The sequence below is a fragment of the Simochromis diagramma genome, unplaced genomic scaffold, assembly GCF_900408965.1.
Source record: "Simochromis diagramma unplaced genomic scaffold, fSimDia1.1 OVJJ01000293.1, whole genome shotgun sequence".
In the NCBI taxonomy this organism is placed as follows: domain Eukaryota; kingdom Metazoa; phylum Chordata; class Actinopteri; order Cichliformes; family Cichlidae; genus Simochromis; species Simochromis diagramma.
In genome coordinates, this window is record NW_024386801.1 from 24,775,509 (window position 1) to 24,793,403 (window position 17,895).

Consider the following 17,895-nt stretch of genomic DNA (forward strand, 5'->3'; position numbering starts at 1 on the left):
ATAATTGCCCACCCCTGGTCTGAACAGATCAGGAAGATTAACTCACCGTGGTCTTGAGGCTTCTACTTGGTCGGTCTGTAGCTTTTCTTCTCCTTCTACCTCCATGGTACAGTACACCATACGGTCTGGGGCCACTGACTTCAGGCCCTGGACCTCCATGATTACAATCTGAGAAAATCAACAGAGGTTTGGCACCAACAAACAGAACAACAAACAAACTCAGTTTTCAACCCAGAGTAACCCATTCACATCCCCAGCTTTTACCACTGACACTTTCTCTTTGAAGAGGTAACAGAAAGAGGAAACACACCCAGCTGGAAGAGTTTTGAATGAATGAACTACAGGCCATGAAGTATGCTAGGATTACCTGGATTTCAAATCATACATTTAAAAAAGAATTTTAATCTACTCAGGTCATCTTTGTCTAAAAATTAAAATGTGTTAAATGATCTAAAATATTTTTTTTGCATGTTTGTCACAAGCATAATAAATAGTGAAGGGGGCAAATACATTTTCACAGCACTGTATTTTGTGAGCAAGTTACCAGAAGACATTTCTATAAATCCAAACACACCTCCAGAGTGAAAGACAACACGATGTCCGACTTAGACAGATCTCCCTCATCTCCAAGATCTAGAAAGGAGTTATTTACAGTGGAGCGTTTGAGCTTCTGTTTGAAGTCTGGACCTCCTTTAGACACAGGCAGACTCTCCAAATTTGCCATCAGTAGGTTGACAGATGATCGCAGCTCCTCCACATACAGAGCCTCCATATCAGCAGAGACAAACTTTGGGTATTTCCGTTCCTGAAGGAAACACAACATACATTAAAGTTCATCTTAACGTAAACATCAACATTGGATGTGTATCTTTCAGGAAATAGAAGTCATGTGACATTTTCTGGATGCAAGTAATCAGTTAGTACCTTGGCAATCTTTTCGGCCAATTGTAACCTGCCATCCAGCTCTCTACGGATCTGAGCTGCCTGCTCATCCATGCTATCGAGCTGAAAAAGAAGGGAGAAAAAAAAAAAAAAGATTGTCACTAACTGTCCAGTGAAAAGTGAAATTCTCTGACATACAACCAGTCAGCAGCTGAGGTGTGAGGATGTGAGAGTTTCAGCAGGATGTCAAGCCTGTGAAAAACATACCATATAATATACTTACCACCCACCCACACACACACGAATCATGAGGAGGCCAGTAGGAAAACAACAACAACCAAATACTTGCAGAAAGTGAGGCAAGTCCTGAGGAGTCAGTTAAATGGGAAGAACAAGGTCCAGGCAATAAACACCTACGTCCCTGCTAGTCGTCAGATACCCTGCTGGGATAATCAACTGGCTGAAAGTGGAGATCAAGCCCCTGACATCAAAACAAGGAAGCTCCTTATCATGCATGCAATGTTTGTTTGTTTTTAATATACACCTTTAAAAACTAATGTTAGTCAACATACAACATTGTCAGATCTTATGTAGGCCAAACAACAGACACGCAAGTGAAAAATCTGTCAATGATGATTTTTCACTTGTTGTTTGTCCAATAAAATATTTGGTTCTTGATTGGAAGTTGTTGACTGTCGACTGTTCACAGTTTATTTAAGATGGTGCTGCTTGGTGTTTCATTGTCTAATGAAAAGCAGGTGTGCTCGAAACGTCACTAGATGTGTGCAGAAGTGTGCAGATGGTTGTTCACAATTCAATCATGTTATTTTCCTTTAACCATCCTATTTATTGTCATTTATTTTTTTTAAATGGCTCCAATGATTGAACCAATCTATAAACCCCAATCTTAATCTTATCATCTTAAGATTTATTATATGAATGAATGAGTTTGTGCGTTTTATGGACTTTCAGGGTGCAGGAGGCTTTTTTGTTTGTTTGTTTTGTTTTCTCAATGCAACAAGTTAATCACATTGTTCAGTGCTACTTTGAATTCCTGTTATCTGTGGTTACATTCAAATCTGATTAGAGGTACTGATAGGAGAGCTCACAATCTGCTCATTAGACACTTTATTCAGCAGAGCCAAACAAATGTCATAGCTGACATAATGAAATAAAAAGCAAAACACCGTATTTTCCAGACCATAAGGCGCACTGTCGATGAACAGGTCTGTTTCCATACATAAGGCGCACCAGATTATAAGGCGCATTAAGTGAAACAAAACAGATAAATCAAACTTTACTCAACTCATTCTTCTTCCTCCACTTCCGTACCATTGACTCATTAATGCTGAATTGTCTCGCAGCTGCTCTATTCTCATGTTGTTTCAGTATATTAATGACTAACCTTAGCTTATCACATACAAATTGATGAAAGAGGCAAAAACATGTAATTCATGCACCATTTATAGCGCTATACCCAGGGGTTAAACAGGGCCCAAAAGATCTGGAACAGCATTTTTGTTCTGTTTATCCTGCAGCTTAGTGCAGGATAAACTGGTTTGCTTGTCATCAGAGATGGGCAGTAACGCGTAATCCGATTACTTTTTTTAAGTAACGAGTAAAGTAAGGGATTACTATTGCAAAAACGGTAATTAGATTACCGTTACTTTCCTGTAGGAACGCTGCGTTACTGCGTTACTAAAACCGTGATTTTTTTTGCGAGAATGTCTCATGACAGTGACGTAAGCAAGTGCGACGTTCGTGACAACAGCTGTGTGCAGATCAACAATGGATCATATATCGATTGTGGGAGAGAGTATGAGCATGCAGTGTTTAAAGCGTGGAAGTACTGACCTTACTTTGAGTTTGATTCCATAAAAAGTGACAAAAACATTAGCGTCCATTGTGCGTGGGAAGAAAACTTCTTTTTACAGCGAAAAAAACCCCTAAACTTCCAAGCAAGCGCCGAGTGCACAACGACGTAATGGGAAACTCACAGAGAAACTCGCGGATTCTTCAACTGACCGCCGCGGCACACCTGCACCAGGGTAAACCTCCGCCTACCCCAGTCCTGCTTTACAGGTGAAAATAGAGCAACAGGACCGCTGAGTCTTTGACTTTATTTATTTTCTGCTGTGTTTTACTTGCATCTATTTGAAAGAGTGAGTGTAAACACAAATACATATTTTATTTTATGTGCTGGAATGTGCAGAAAATAGGTTTAAATGTTAAACAAATTTCTTCCAGTCAGAGAATGTTGCATATAATTAAATTTTTGCTTGATGCATAAAGTTAAAAGATTAAAACTAATAAAAAAAGTTTTAAAAAGGGACTTTTCCATTTGATTACATTCTGTATGATGGATTATGCAGAAAAAGTAGAATTGGGCTGAAGATCTATCGCTTTATCACCTCTTCAGGTTGAAAATCGTGTTTTTAAAAAGTAACTAAGTAACTAAGTAATTAATTACTTTTGAAAATAAGTAATCAGTATAGTAACGGGATTACTTTTTTGGGGAAGTAATCAGTAATTAGTTACTGATTACTTTTTTCAAGTAACTTGACCAACACTGCTTGCCATACTGTGGTGAACTTACAGTAACGGACTGTGTTGGATTGCTGCACAGAGGCCGTGGTGTTTATGGTCAAAGTTAGGTTACATCAAGTGTAGCAGGGACGAGTTTGGATTTAAAGTGCTTAGATTAATTCACAGAATTCTACATTTACATAGGTGAAGTACATACTGTGGTATAAAGACAGCAGCACAGGTCAGCTGATCACACCATGAATATAAGAGTAAAAATAGTGAGTTTTGACTCTTTACCCCACAGTGAGCCAGTATAACTGATTCTAGGTTTCCCCACACCTGCTGAATTCCAGTTTAACGCCTGATTATTTTTTTCCAATATACAGACAAACACATCCCCAGCTTTAAGTGCAAATAACATATGCACAATATTTCTGGTTTTAGCAATGATGCTGGGACAGAACATACTGACGTGAGAAATTATTTAAAGTATGGACACAACAATTTGTACAACAGAATAATATTCTGATTCTCGTGGAATATGTTTAAATTCTGAATAGAAATTAGAAGAATATATGAAATGGAAAACATGGTGGTGCTGCTCCTTCAGCCAAAACAAGTAAAAGGGAGAAAAACCCTGATCTGAAAGGGACTGACAAGTGTTATAAAAAAGACACACAGAAGGGAAAAAAATGTACTGTTGAGAGAAGTTGGTTAGGGGCTTTCCACTGATTTCAGTATTTTCTATCAAGCAGGTCTAGCAAATAATTAGAACAGAAGACAGGATTTCTCTTTACATTTAAGCAATGGACGTTAGGGCTGCACGATTTTGCATAAAATGAGAATCACGATTTTTTGGCTTAGAATTGAGATCACGATTCTCTCACGATTTTCTTTTCTAGTATAATTATTTATTGCACTTATTAACTGCACATCAACTTCGTAACAGTTGAGACTGAACATAAAAACAATAAATAAACATAAAAACAACAAATGTCTCACGTTTTGTTGTTGCCGCAAAATGTTGTACTGCTTGAAATTCCGTCTCCACCGTTGCTCGACACTGCGTGTATAGAGCAGGTAGTGCAACAATAGAAAAATAGTTGCGGGACAGCACTGTGTAGCGTTTGTCTAGACCAGGGGTGTCAAACTCAAATACACAGTGGGCCAAAATTCAAAACTGGAACAAAGTCGCGGGCTAACATTAATATTTATTGAAAAAAAATCTTCCTCCAGATATAAGAATGAATCTTTTCTTATGGACTCAAATAAGTTTTGCTGGAAAACTGAATATGGAACAAGCAAAGCTTAATACTAAACAATATATATATTAGCTGTATAATACCAGTAGGCCAGCTCTAATAGTAATTTGGTTTGGCTTCGCGGGCCAAATGTAGTTAGGCTGCGGGCCAAATTTATTACTTAGGTGATAAGTGATAGCCTCCGTAATTTCTTTGTGCCTGCGGGAGTTCGACGGGTATAGGGAAGCGCTGTACAAGGTTCCCGTTATTGATGTTTGGGTGGTTGACCGGGACGGATTTTCTCCTGTCACTTTCTCGTCATCCCTGACGTGCTCTCCGTTGTTTTTTCCTTGCTAATTTTAGCATCACACGGCACAGCTTCTGTATCACGTGGTATAAGGCTCCGCCCTTGTCATTTGTTGAGCAGGAAGAGTGAGCGCTTGTTTTCATGCAGAGTACGTCCCGGATCAAAATGCGGTACAATCGTCCTCGTCTTTTTTTTTTTTTTTTTTTTTTTAAAATCGTTGTCATTTGGAAATGAGATCGCACATAAGTATGAATCGAGATCGCGATTTTCTAACGATTAATCGTGCAGCCCTAAGACGTTGAAGTATTCACTATTATGCATTCAGTTTGTGTGTCTGGCTGTAACGGTCACCCTCAAGCAGCTCACCTGGCAGGCATTGTACAACAGCTGGTGCTCAAACTTGCGGATATTGAGGATCTGCTGGAACATCTGGTAGAGCTGCTCTTTACTAAGGATGAGCTCTGAAACAGCACTTAGGTGTGCCCTCTGTGGTTGGCGCCACAGGTCCTCATCCCCTCTGTAGATAGCATCATACTTTGCAATCCAGGAACTGAGCACAGTCTCTTTGCTCAGCCCATCGATCTCAGGAAGGCTGCGGACACGGCGCTCAATGTTTTTCTTGAAAACCTCACGAAAGTCATTAGCTGAACAGCCACCGCTCTGAACCATCCGGGAAATACGCTCACTCTTTAGGAAGCCCTGCAAAGGAAAGACGGCATTACAATAATCTAAACGCGATTACACAAATGCATGAATAATTTTTTCTAGTTCAGCAGAGGAGAGCATATGTTGCAATTCAGAAATATTCATTAAATAACAGAAACAGGAACAAGCCAAAGATTTTACATGAGAGTTGAAGCCCAAGATTTCAAATGCTGGACTTAGCAGTGGGCTCTCTGTCTCCTTAGCTTGGTCATCGTGGGCTAACTGCACTGAAACCTGAACATCCACCTGTTAGCTAAAATACTGGGATTTGTACAGCACTTTATAAAGGACCATGTGGAGGAGAGCCTGTTTGAGCCAGGTGCACTGGCGTTTCAGTGGACGAGCAAAAATAAATAAATAAATAAACACTGTCCCTCTGTGTTGGACTTCTCCTGGTCAGTTGGACAAACCAACCAGGGCAAGCAGCTGACAGAGCATATGTCCACGAGATCCAATCAGCAGTTTTATGCAATTAAACAGTTTGTCTATTCTCAAGCATATCCAAACAGTTTACCACAAACATGAACAGGTTTCTTACCAAAGCACAAGGGTCAGTTCTTTGTGCTGATGTCCAGGATGTTGAAAAAAACAAAAAAAAAACAAAAAAAACCCAACTCCTTAGTATAGGTTCCTTCACTTCATATTTGGATTTCACTTTTTCTCACTTCTAGTATGGTAAATGGCCTGTATTTGTATAGCGCTTTTACTAGTCCCTAAGGACCCCAAAGCACTTTACACATCCAGTCATCCACCCATTCACACACACATTCACACACACATTCACACACTGGCAATGGCAAGCTACATTGTAGCCACAGCCACCCTGGGGCGCACTGACAGAGGCGAGGCTGCCGAACACTGGCGCCACCGGGCCCTCTGACCACCACTGATATGAATCAGTATCAGTGAGGTAAGAATTTCTCAATAAAAACAAGGAAATAAGGTTTCCAAAAAGTATAGCAGCTCTTGTCGTTTTCTCCTTCTCTGTTTTTGTCCATCACATACATCTATTTTCCCTACAGACATGCTGATGGATATCAAGATTTCTGATCATGCTATGTAAGAAACATACAAAGCCTGTTAGCAGCAACCAAACCAACCAACAGCAAACCAACAAACCTAGTGAGGTCATTCAGTATTCGCACAGGATGACACTACACATTCTCTGAAAGCTATAACTTTAAACTTTATTTCTTCAATCCAACTTCACATAGTGTTAAATCTATAACTTTTTTTTAGACCAGTCATTTGTCTTTAAAGACAAATGCATCAAAACGACACTGTCAAGACTTAAGATGACGTATCAGCAGACGGCGCCTCGCCGAGACCAAAGTTTTAATTTGCGTTAAAAGTGCAAACTTCAAACTCTATACCAGTTTTTAAATTGTGTTGACAGGCCAACAAAAACTCGAGTTATAAAAAAGAATTTCCAACATAATTTTTCGCAAGTACTGTTGTCACACTTACTGCAGGAACACGTGATAAATATTGGACTTTCTAAACACAGCGCTCACCTTGCTAGTGGAAAAATCAACCACATTAACCAATCAAAAAAACCACTATGTCAACCCGTGGTTAGTTGGTGTGTGTGTGTGTTCTACTTTGTACAGCACTTTGGTCAACCTGTGCTGTTTTTTTTTTGTTTGTTTGTTTTTGTTGTTTTTTTTAAACACGTGTTTATAAATAAATTGATTGATTAGTAACAAGCCATTCATTTTTGGAACAAGGGTGCATCTAAAAGCTGCAGGACAGTAGCTCTCGAGGAATAGAGTTGGAAACCCCTGGTCTAAAGCGTTTGAATGATTCAGCACTTTTTTTCCCCCCTATCCATTTTTAGACAGAGATGACATCAGCTGCACACTCCACAGTGGCCCAGCGTTACTGTTAATATCAAAAATTTAATGCTGTCCTTTAACATTTTAACTGTTGCAAACTGAGAGTAAAGATTTCATCCATTAGGAAGTCAAGAGACTTTTCAATGTCCTCGACTTCTCAGCTGTCCAAGTCCTCCTCATGTTACTGGTGCCTGTATTTTCAGTTGTCAACATGTCATTATCATTTTCGGTACTTTGCATACATTTGTGATTTGTATGGAAGTTTATTTTAGCATACTGCTTTAGGTCTCATTGCCCGTTATTTGATTTCTATATTAGTGTGATGACCCACTGCACCCTGCCTTCCTTTTGGCTCATGTGTGTCTTGTTAGCAGGCATTGGAGAGGCGGAGTTCCCATTTACAATCAGTGACACTGGCAACACCTGGGCCAGTGTACCAGGACTCTATAAAAAAAAAAGCCTTTAGGGCATAGTTTTAGTTGGCTCTGAGACACCAGGTTGGACTCTGGCTGCGTTAGGTTTGGTTTTTGCTTTTGACACTATTACATGCATCATCTTCCACTCATCCATTCCTTCACACACTACTGATGGTACTGATTACACACACCACTGTTTATTTTTGACAGTAGGGTTTCTTTTCTGTTTTATTTGTTTTAAAAGAATAAAGCTTGGAATACATTCCTAACCACGTCTGGGGTTTTCTTTGTCATGACCGTACGGCCCGGTTCGTGACAAGTGGGGGCTCGTCCATTTGGGTTTGATTTGATGGTTGCTGATTTGGGTTTGGTTATGTGGATCTGGTCCCAGTATGGTGGGTTTGTTGCTTGATTTGTGTGGTGCCTCAGGTTCGTGTGGCATCAAGTAGGTGTGACTTCTTAGCAGTGATTGCAGGGTTCTCTGGGGTGGTAAGTGTTTTGTGGAGTCTCCCTTTGTAGGTGCAGCAGCGTGTTCCTTTTGGACTCAGTTTGGTTTGTTTTTTTGTGTGGTGTGTGGTTCGAGCATTCGTCTCGGGGACACTTCCAGGGCTGTCAGGTGAGTACCCAGCTTGCTGGGGGCCTAACCAGGTTACTGGGTTGAGTGTTTAAAGAGCCTGCCGCTAATCTGCATGATGACTAGGGTTATGGTGTAGGTAAGTTGGGGTAGGCAGGTTAGTAAGGGGGAGATTTCCACTTTAGCAAGAGATGTTTGTCTTTCGGGGCACGATTTGACCTGGGGAACCACTGTTTTTTTGCTTGTTTGTTTGTTTTCTGCTGATTTTTTTTTTTCTCTTCCTCCTCTTTCCTTTGCTGCGCTCTTTGAGCCTTGCAGCATCATGGCAGGTATAGAGGAGTTTGTTGCTGCACCATGTGAAGATTTCCTGGATCACTGCACTAAGGACCAGCTGTTGAAAGTTGCAGATGAGTATGATCTTGATTTGAGTGGGCTTGGGGATAAACGTCGCAAAGATACTGTGAAATCTGCGGTTAAGTTGCAGTTAGTTGAAAAGGGTGTTTTGGTGGCTGGGCAACAGAAAACTGGTCAGCCAGTAACTGTGCCATTGGGAGTTTTTCCGGGAAACTTGACTTTTGAGCAGCAAAAGGAGCTGATGTCATTGCAAATTTCTTTTGAAAAGGAAAAGCAACAGTTGGAGCTGGAGAAACAGAAGATGGACATGGAAAAACACAAACTGGTGGCTGACAAGCAGGTGGACAGGGGAATCCTATTGTACTAGCTGCAAGCCTTCCTGTTCCCTTGGGTTTGGACAGGGCGTATGGTGAGTACGTGGAATGTGGCATGGTTGACGGGCTTAAGAAGTCTTTGTTGCCTTTTGTCAGGGGTGGGTTTGTTACCCTGCCTGGGGGGGGACGCAAAAGTCTCAGTCAGGATCTTGAGAGACACTGGTGCTGTCAACTCTTATGCTGTGGGGTCCATTCTCCCGTTTTCAAATGAGACGGCTACTGGGGATAAGATCCTTATACGAGGAATGGGGATAATGGTGGTTCCGGTTCATAGGTTGAACACTGAGGGCGAATTGGTACATGGTGAGGTTTTAGTGCAGGTTAGGCCTGCATTGCCGGTGGAAGGGGTGGATATCATTCTAGGTAATGATTTGGCCGGAGGTCGGGTGTGGGGAAAGGTGTCATCAGCACTAGTAGTTACGGATTCGCCTTCCAGGTTAGATTGGTTGGATAGTGCCGGCAGTCGTCACTTCTCTTACCCGGCCTGTTCTGTTACACGGGCAATAAGTAAAGGTGAGTGTACAGAAGCCGCTGTTGAGGATGAACCTGTTTTACTGACTTTGCCAGCTTCGCCTCTGGATGTGCCCCGCAGTGAGTTGATGAGTGCGCAGAGGGCTGACCCATCCTTGGAACGGCAGTTGGAGTCTGTGTTGTCAGCTCCGGAGGTGAAAAGTGTGGCTGGCTATTTTTTGCCGGATGGTGTTTTGGTGAGGAAGTGGGTGCCTCATGGGGAGGACTTTGGGGGGGATTCAGTGTTCCAGGTAGTAATTCCATCAAAGTATCGTGGTTAGATGTTGAAACTGGCTCATGATAGGTCAGGGCATTTGGGTGTGCGGAAGACATATGATAGAGTTTTGCGTCATTTTTTTTGGCCACATTTGAAGGAGGATGTATCAATTAGCATCTCAGAGATACATTATTATTGTGCTTAGGAAAGTTGCCCAGCTGCCTAGTTTTGTGACATTGTATAAACCTTTCATGTTTAATGCAGCATTTATACAGTAGGACTTGTTGTTTTTTTACATTGTTGTTTGCAGTGTGTCTCCATTGTTTATATGGCAACCTATGTAAATGAGTGTCTGAGCAGGATATGTTTGTTGATTTCTTTCAGTTTTACTCTGACAGCATTTTGAAGGAAACATCTTAATAAATGAGACAATAGGCCTGTCAGCTTGAAACAGTAGAAGCTCCCAGTAGAGCTGGGCGATAGAACGATAACGATATGTATCGCGATATAACTTTTTCTCGATAGAAAAATTAAACTATTGCGATAGACCTCGCCGCTCTTGTCCTCTTTTTAAAAAAAAAAGAAAAAAAAAGAACAGCCAATCCAAATTACGTAGCGCAGAGCCGAACCAATCACAGCCGCAGCGTCACGTCACGTGACTTGTTACGTACAGCACAAGTGCCAAGCCGCACATGTGTATTTGTTTGGGAAGCAGCCAGCCACCGTACCGCCCGGGTAATGGAGGAAATGAGTGTGCCGACTAGAAAAATCAACCGAGCGTGACCGAAGGTTACCGAAGAGAAAACAGATGATGGTTCCAATGCCGGAGAGATTGTCGAACGGAAGAGCCATAGAAGTTCCGTAGTGTGAAGGTATTTCGGCTATTTCAAGTCTGACAAAAACAGAGTAGCGTGCACTGTAAATTGTGCCGAAAGCAAGTCTGGAAATACAATAAACTGGTGCATGCGCTACGTCCACACGTACCCGGGTATTTTTGAAAACGCAGATTTTTCTATGCGTTTGCACCTTTCGTCCACACGTAAACGGCGTTTTTGGTCACTGAAAACGAAGATTTTTGAAAACTCAGTTTTTGCATTTACGTGTGGACTAGAAAAACGGAGAAAACGCAGCGTCAAAGGTGTGCGCATTTTTTGACGTCACACTGTGCGCCACGTTATTGTTTCGGTGAAATGAATTTCTATAATACTGTTACTGTTAATTCTACTCTCTGCAGTGTTTAAATGCTTACATATACACACAGTTACTGTCCCTCCACACATACGACTCGGTTCTGCTTCTATGCCCCAGCTTTGTTTACTTTTTCCCACCGAGGCTTCTAGACTTCTGATTGGCCAACATTTCTGCACGGTTAGGAATCTAGCGCCACCTGCTGCTTTGGCATGTTCATAGCAGCGTTTCCCTTCATTTCTCCCTTTATGTGTGGACGGGATTATTTTTTAAAACGAAAACGGAAAATCTCCGTTTTCAAAAATACCCGTGTACGTGTGGACGTAGCCTCAGTCTCTGACTGGAAGCGCTAATTCGTCATTCAGCTTTTGTCAGACTAAAGTAACCGTTAAAACTGTTTGAAAAGCTCAGCTATACAACAAGGAGAGATTGAGAATTTCCTTTTAGTTCTCAGTTTATTTGATATTGACAAAAGTTAGTCAATTTTGTCTGTTCTTCTGTAAAACAAACTAAGATTTATTTTTAGAATTAATATTTTGTTTCTAAGTGGAATTGACAATTTAGTAGTCTGTTTCGTTTGTTCTATTTTGAAACTTAAACGCTTTAGCGGCTGCCTTTTGTGTAGTTTGCAATATTTGCCTTTATTTATCTGAAAAAGTCTCATGTTCCTTAAGTACATCTACCCTGTTGAACTTATTATGGGAAATAAATATTTAAATCAAAACAAGCTGCTGATTATTTCACATTTTACTTGTGAGCAACGGCACATTTAAATCTTACAAATATAGTTATTTGGCTTATATCGTGATAGATATCGTTATCGCCTGAAATGAAAAAAACATATCGTGATATGAAAAAAATCTTATATCGCCCAGCTCTAGCTCCCAGCAAGAAAGCTATTGCCACTAAAGCTGGATATAATGCTGCTGCTAGTACCTTGTTTAAAAAGATTCACATTTCAAATTAAGTAGTGCATCATCAATAACAATAACTCAGTAGAAATGAAAAATAGGATTTACTTATACTTATATATGTTGCTACAGCATTCAAGGCAGTTTATAAGCATGAAAAGTTATCTTTTGTTTCATACTAGCCTCAGTCAGCTTTACAAAGAATAAAGATAGTTCTAGTTGTTTCATGTCAGCATTAATATTGACAAACTGGGTAAATTCACCACCTCTGTTGAAAACAAATAAGGAGGACACAGTCAAGTAACTATAAGAGTATATCGTCAGGTTGGTTCCACCTTTCTGTCAGACGGTTTGTGGGTCAGAAACAACATAAGAGGAATTAAGGCAATGCCTGAAGAGAGTCCCAGTCCTGCCATAGAATTGTAAAGCTAAAATCACATTTGTTTCTGTGAAAAATGTTTTACAAAACTCACTCAATAACTTTACCTCATAGTAGCTTCTCACAGCATTGCAGAAAGCTTCATCAGCCACAATTTGAGTTTCTCCATTGAGGAAAGCAAGAAAACGCTCCTTTACTGCCTGTAGCTGCTGCTTATTGACCTAAGAAAGACAAAAATGAAGCACAGAGAGAAATGATACAGAGTGGTGGCAGAGAAGGGCATAATTATTATGAAGTGAGGGTTTAATATGAGGTGGTGGCGGTATGAATGAAAAACAAAACAAATATAAGCTTAAAGTCACTGTTAAAGTGCTAGCAAAAACCTGCTTTGTGGGAGGTTTTCAAATTCTTCATTCTGTATTTTGTGGCAATTCAAACATAATTCCACGACAGATAAAAGTTGTGGTGACCGTTAAGCTACATACATGCAACACGTGTTGAATATAACACATCAAGCAAACGCAAACAGAGAATGTGGCATCTCATTTGCAAGGGCACGTTGAATACAAAAATATAAAGAACAGTGATTTATAATAAACCTCTGGTAAAAAAGAAAGATTTTAATTGCTTGGATTAACAAGGTCTGTGTCAAGTGTTGAGGAACCAGGACACACTGATGAGAAGTGGGCTACTGGAACAAGAAGGCATAAGTGGAAAAGGAATGAGAATAGGGAGCTACTGGAATGCTACACGAGTAATCCCTGCAGAAGGGGTTACATGAAAAGTATGTGGGACCTATGGATTCTTTGACATCAAATATGTAAACTAACGGTAAAATAACTCGTTTCTCAGTGTTCCAACATCAGCAAGATGGCCACAACTGATCGTGTGCTTAGAGAATAGCTCAGGCAGCAGAAACCCAAGAAAGAAGAGGAGCATAAAGAGGAGCCATCATGGAAGGACAGGCTGCTTTACAGCATATACAACTGCCAAACAGAACAAGTGATACTGAGAAATCCTACCAACGGCTGGACAAAGCTAGACTGAAAGACAGCACAGAGGGACTAATCATGGCAACATCGGAACAAGATCTAAGCACAATATCAATAGATGATGGCTGTATCCCAATTCAGGGTCTGCAGCCTTAAAGTACGCAGCCTCAACGATCCTCAAGGGCCGCGTACTCAAAGACCGCTAAGGCCGGAAGTGCGAGGCTTGTGAAATGGGACGGTCTAGCCTCCGTTGCGCTGCCCAGGTTGCCTAGCAACCATGATACTAACCACTGGAAACGTGTCATACAGCTTTGTTTGACAGAAATGAAGGAGAAAATCTTTTGTTTATTTGTTTGTTTGTTTCTACATGAGCTTTGATCATTCTCTGTAGGATTAAGCTCAGCTATTGAACGGCGTATATTTTAAAGTAAAGGCTTTAAAACCAAGTTAGTACAAACGTCACTAATGTCACATAACTTTGCCGACATGTGGCCACCAGTAATGTTTTAATGTTCTTCGTTATTAAACATTTGCACATAAATAAGTGACATAATATTCAGTACTTACTTTTCACAGTTTACTCTTTGGCCGCTCCGCTTCTGCCGTCTGCGGCAGAATTATCCACACCGACTGCCGCGCTATGAATTGTGGGATATATGGGACCACGAAGTCTACACTGCCACAGCCTTAAAATTCAGGGAAATGAAGGACGCATTTCGAGCAGCCTTTGAATTGGGACAGCCTTCGGCGCGCCGCTGTGACGTAATCGGCCTTGAAATGCGTACTTTAAGGCTGCAGACCCTGAATTGGGATACAGCCAGAGACTAGATTCTACCACACCAGGTAAGGCCCTAGTGCAGGTTGTGCAGAGATGCCACTGAAATAATCTGGGACATAACAGCAAAGTGCAAGATGCTAGCAGGCAGGGCTTACATGGAATGCCATGACCAAGATGCTGGCACAGTATACAGGACCATCTGTCCCAAGTATGGCCTGGAACTCCCAAGGTCAAAATGGGATATGTCCTCTAGGGTGGCTGATAATGACCAAGCTAAGATCCTGTGAGATTTCCAGATACAGATGGACAAGCTGGTGATGGCTAACCAAACTGACATAGTAGTGGTGGAGGAAGATAGTATAGCTACATCTATGACTATGACTAAGTGATTGCAACATCAGGAAGGATTAGAAGCTTAATAAGCCCCAAGGGCTGAGAGAGGAACTAGAGAAGATGCGGAGGGTGAAGGTAACAGTGGTTCCTGTGGAGATCGGGGTACTCGGGGCAGGCAGTGACCTCCAAACTGGGCAAGTGGCTACAGCAGGTCCCAGGAACAACATCTGAGATCTCTATCCAGAAGAGCACAGTGCTAGGAACAGCAAAGATACTGTGTAGGACCCATAAGTTCCCAGACCTCTGGTAGAGAACCAGATAAAATAGTCGGATGGCTCTGGGTTGATGAGGAATCCTAATGTTCAAACCATAAAAACATAAATCAATATATCTGATACTTATTCTGGATACTGTTACGTTGGTCTCCAATAACAATGTGAGGAATTATTTTCTGTGTAATGCAAGACGGGGGGAGACTCGTCATGGCAGATCCAGTCACTGAGAGAATAACCGAGCTATCAGTAATTCAACAAGACTATAGCTGACCAAAAGCTGACAACTGTCAGAATGCCCATTTTGCACGCTGGAGAAATTAAAACAACTAGAGGAATATATTCAGTTTTCTCCACTCACCACAAAATGAATTTGAATGCCACTCCAAACACCTCAAAACCATGTAAAGGTACGATTGTTTCATCCACAGACACTAACAACCTGTAGTGTCCTGTCTAAACAAAAAGCCTGGCCCACTAATAACAATTCATGATAATACCAAAGAAAACTCAAACAGTCCAACAACTCCCGTTAAACCCTCATTAAAGCACTCAGCAAATGGAGTTGGTCATGACCAGAGATGGGCAGTAACGCGTTACTGTAATCAGATTACTTTTTTCAAGTAACCAGTAAAGTCAGGGATTACTATTGCAAAAAAAATTAGATTCCTGTTACTTTCCCATAAGCAGGCTGCGTTACTGAGTTACTAAACCACGATTTTGTTTGTGAGTGTCTCATTACAATGACAATTATGATAATAAAATATATCTGTTAATTAAACTGTTTATACACAACACAGGACCTTCCTTGATGGCACTCCCTCAGCTTGGATGTAAATAGTTCTTGTTGTGTGTGCACGTGTGTTTTAAAAGTTCATTCATGCATTTCCTTTCCCTCTTTCAACAGAGGAGTAAAGGGCTAGAAGAACTGGGATACAGAAAAATGCCCCCACTCTTTCTTCTGCATTTCTTTTTAAACTAATCTTAGTCAATTACCTTTTTGTGTACTTGCTTTTTATGTTGTATCCATTTTTAGTATCACAAGAATAAGAAAAAATCCTGATAGAAGCCTTTTGCAGAAGTGCTGTTTCCTAATAAAGAAAAGGAAAGGTTGAAAATGAACTTTGGTGAAAGTGTGATATTAGTCACCACACGTTGCACCTTTAAGAGATAGAGATATTTTAACACTGACCTCTACAGCTGGCTATAATAACATAAACACGTTTTAATAAACTATTGCAAAAGTAAAAAAGGTAAAGTTTATCAGTTTGTCCACATTTGTCGCCTTGTCACCAAACCTCAGTCAACAGCTCTTCAATTCTGCTTTTCAGGTCTGAAGTCCTCCAGATTTCACTCTTTATTTGCTCTGATTCGTTTTCCACACTCTTGAGTCTCTGTTCTGTTCAGCTGTGGTTCCTCTGTTGCTCTGTACAACCAGCAATCTGTCAGGTTCCCCATATGTACATAATACACTCTCCTGTAGCCCAATACTCCATGCGTGACCCATTAAACCAGCAACAATTATCCATCTGTTATCTAACTGCAGCCTGCTAGTTCCCACGGTAATGGCGACAGATGGCTAATGTGGCTATTGGGTAATTGTTCATAGTTGAACAGCTAATGTTAAGGTTTACTACTTAATTACTTCCCAAAAAGTAGATTCTGTTCATCTGGACGTCACATTTTCTGTGGGAGAAACATTTCATCACTCATCTAAGGGACTTCTTCGGTCTCAGCTGACTGCAGGTTCCCCCAACCTTATAAACAGTCCTATTGAACATCATATCATGAAGGCCCTGAGTAAATGTGGTTATCACAGTTGGACATTTGTGAAAGCTGGGAAGCCACCTAAAGAATGCTCCAGAGAGAGATAAGGATAGCTGCTGCATAAGTGACAACCTTTGGTGATCCCAGCAGTATCAGAACAGCTGAGATACATTTCTGTAAGTACCTCGTCTCTGTGGCTTTCAAACCTAAAACACACTGCGCAAAAATTGGTCCACCCTAAGGATCTGGTCACCTGGCACAAGTAGAGTAATATAGTATACGCTGTTAAGTGCCAAATAAACTAAAGATAAACCACTGCTGAATCAATAACTGGTGAAACCAAAATAGCTTATTGGCTAAATGTTGGAAAGACTTTGAAGAGCAAAATTACTGCACAAGAAGGCTCCATCTCATCTGTGAGACAAGGTGGTACTTTTGTTATGTCTTGGTATTTATGGTTGCAAGAAACACACTGACATTTCTTCAGTTTTGGAAAAAACATCAGGATGAATGCAGAAGTAAAAACACTGGCAGCCACCAGTGCTACCCCTCAGCCTCCCAGTAGACACACCTATCACATCAGTTTCAAAGTCCTACTTCCTTGAGCTACTGCATTCATAAAAAAATTCAGCAAACTTGAGGTCAGCAAACTTGACCTCTGACCTTGAGGTCAAGGTGACAGATTCGAACTCGTCCAAGATTCTTAGTATATGCACCTATGGTATCAATATGAAGCTCTTATGTTGCCTCATTCTCAAGTTGTCACATTCACAAACTTAGCTCTTCATGCCACCTGCACACACAGCTGACAACACTACCCCATCAACCTTTTATGACTGAGTCAATTATTCAACTAAATGCAATCAAACACATCTGATGACTTTTAATCAACCTGTTGGAAAACTATCCTTGTCGCGTAAGACAGGAGTGGCTTCATAGTGCAGTGGTTAACACAAACTAAATGCTTACTAAATCTAGATTGTGGCAGGAGCTATCACAGCCTAAACATTAAAACTGTAAAATTAATTCAGCCGGTAATAATGTATGATCAGTAACTCCTTGTATTATGGGGGGTATAATAACACACAAACTAGATAGTTAAAAGGGAGTCATGTTCAGTGAAGCTGAGAAAACAGAGAGATATGAAATAGCTTAATTTTTATTTTATTTTCAATTTTCATGGTGATGCTCATGTCCACTTCTCTCCCTACAATAATTTGTTATTCTACTTTTTCTAACTTGTATTATTTATAAAAACAACAACAACAAAACTGCTCCCTCTGTCAGCTATAAATCAATAACATCAAATGAGGCATGTAAGAGTGTGCTGTAAA

The 17,895-nt window shown here is 40.7% G+C and overlaps 1 protein-coding gene across 7 annotated transcripts in view; it reads right to left on the reverse strand.

Moving 5' to 3' along the window:
- Positions 1-17,895, reverse strand: part of cadps2 (Ca++-dependent secretion activator 2) — a 173,881-nt gene that overhangs the window by 150,535 nt on the left and 5,451 nt on the right. For 6 of the 7 annotated variants that reach the window (XR_005695094.1, XR_005695091.1, XR_005695092.1 and 3 more), the window contains exons 2-6: positions 12,527-12,640; positions 5,323-5,655; positions 925-1,005; positions 575-805; positions 47-168 (exon numbers count right to left, since the gene is read on the reverse strand). Coding sequence is in view for 4 of the 7 variants with exons in the window: in XM_040026723.1 (XP_039882657.1) it covers positions 47-168; positions 575-805; positions 925-1,005; positions 5,323-5,655; positions 12,527-12,640 (881 nt within the window). In the remaining 3 variants the exon portion in view is untranslated. The remainder of the gene's footprint in view (positions 1-46; positions 169-574; positions 806-924; positions 1,006-5,322; positions 5,656-12,526; positions 12,641-17,895) is intronic. The other variant, XM_040026725.1, reaches the window with a different exon arrangement.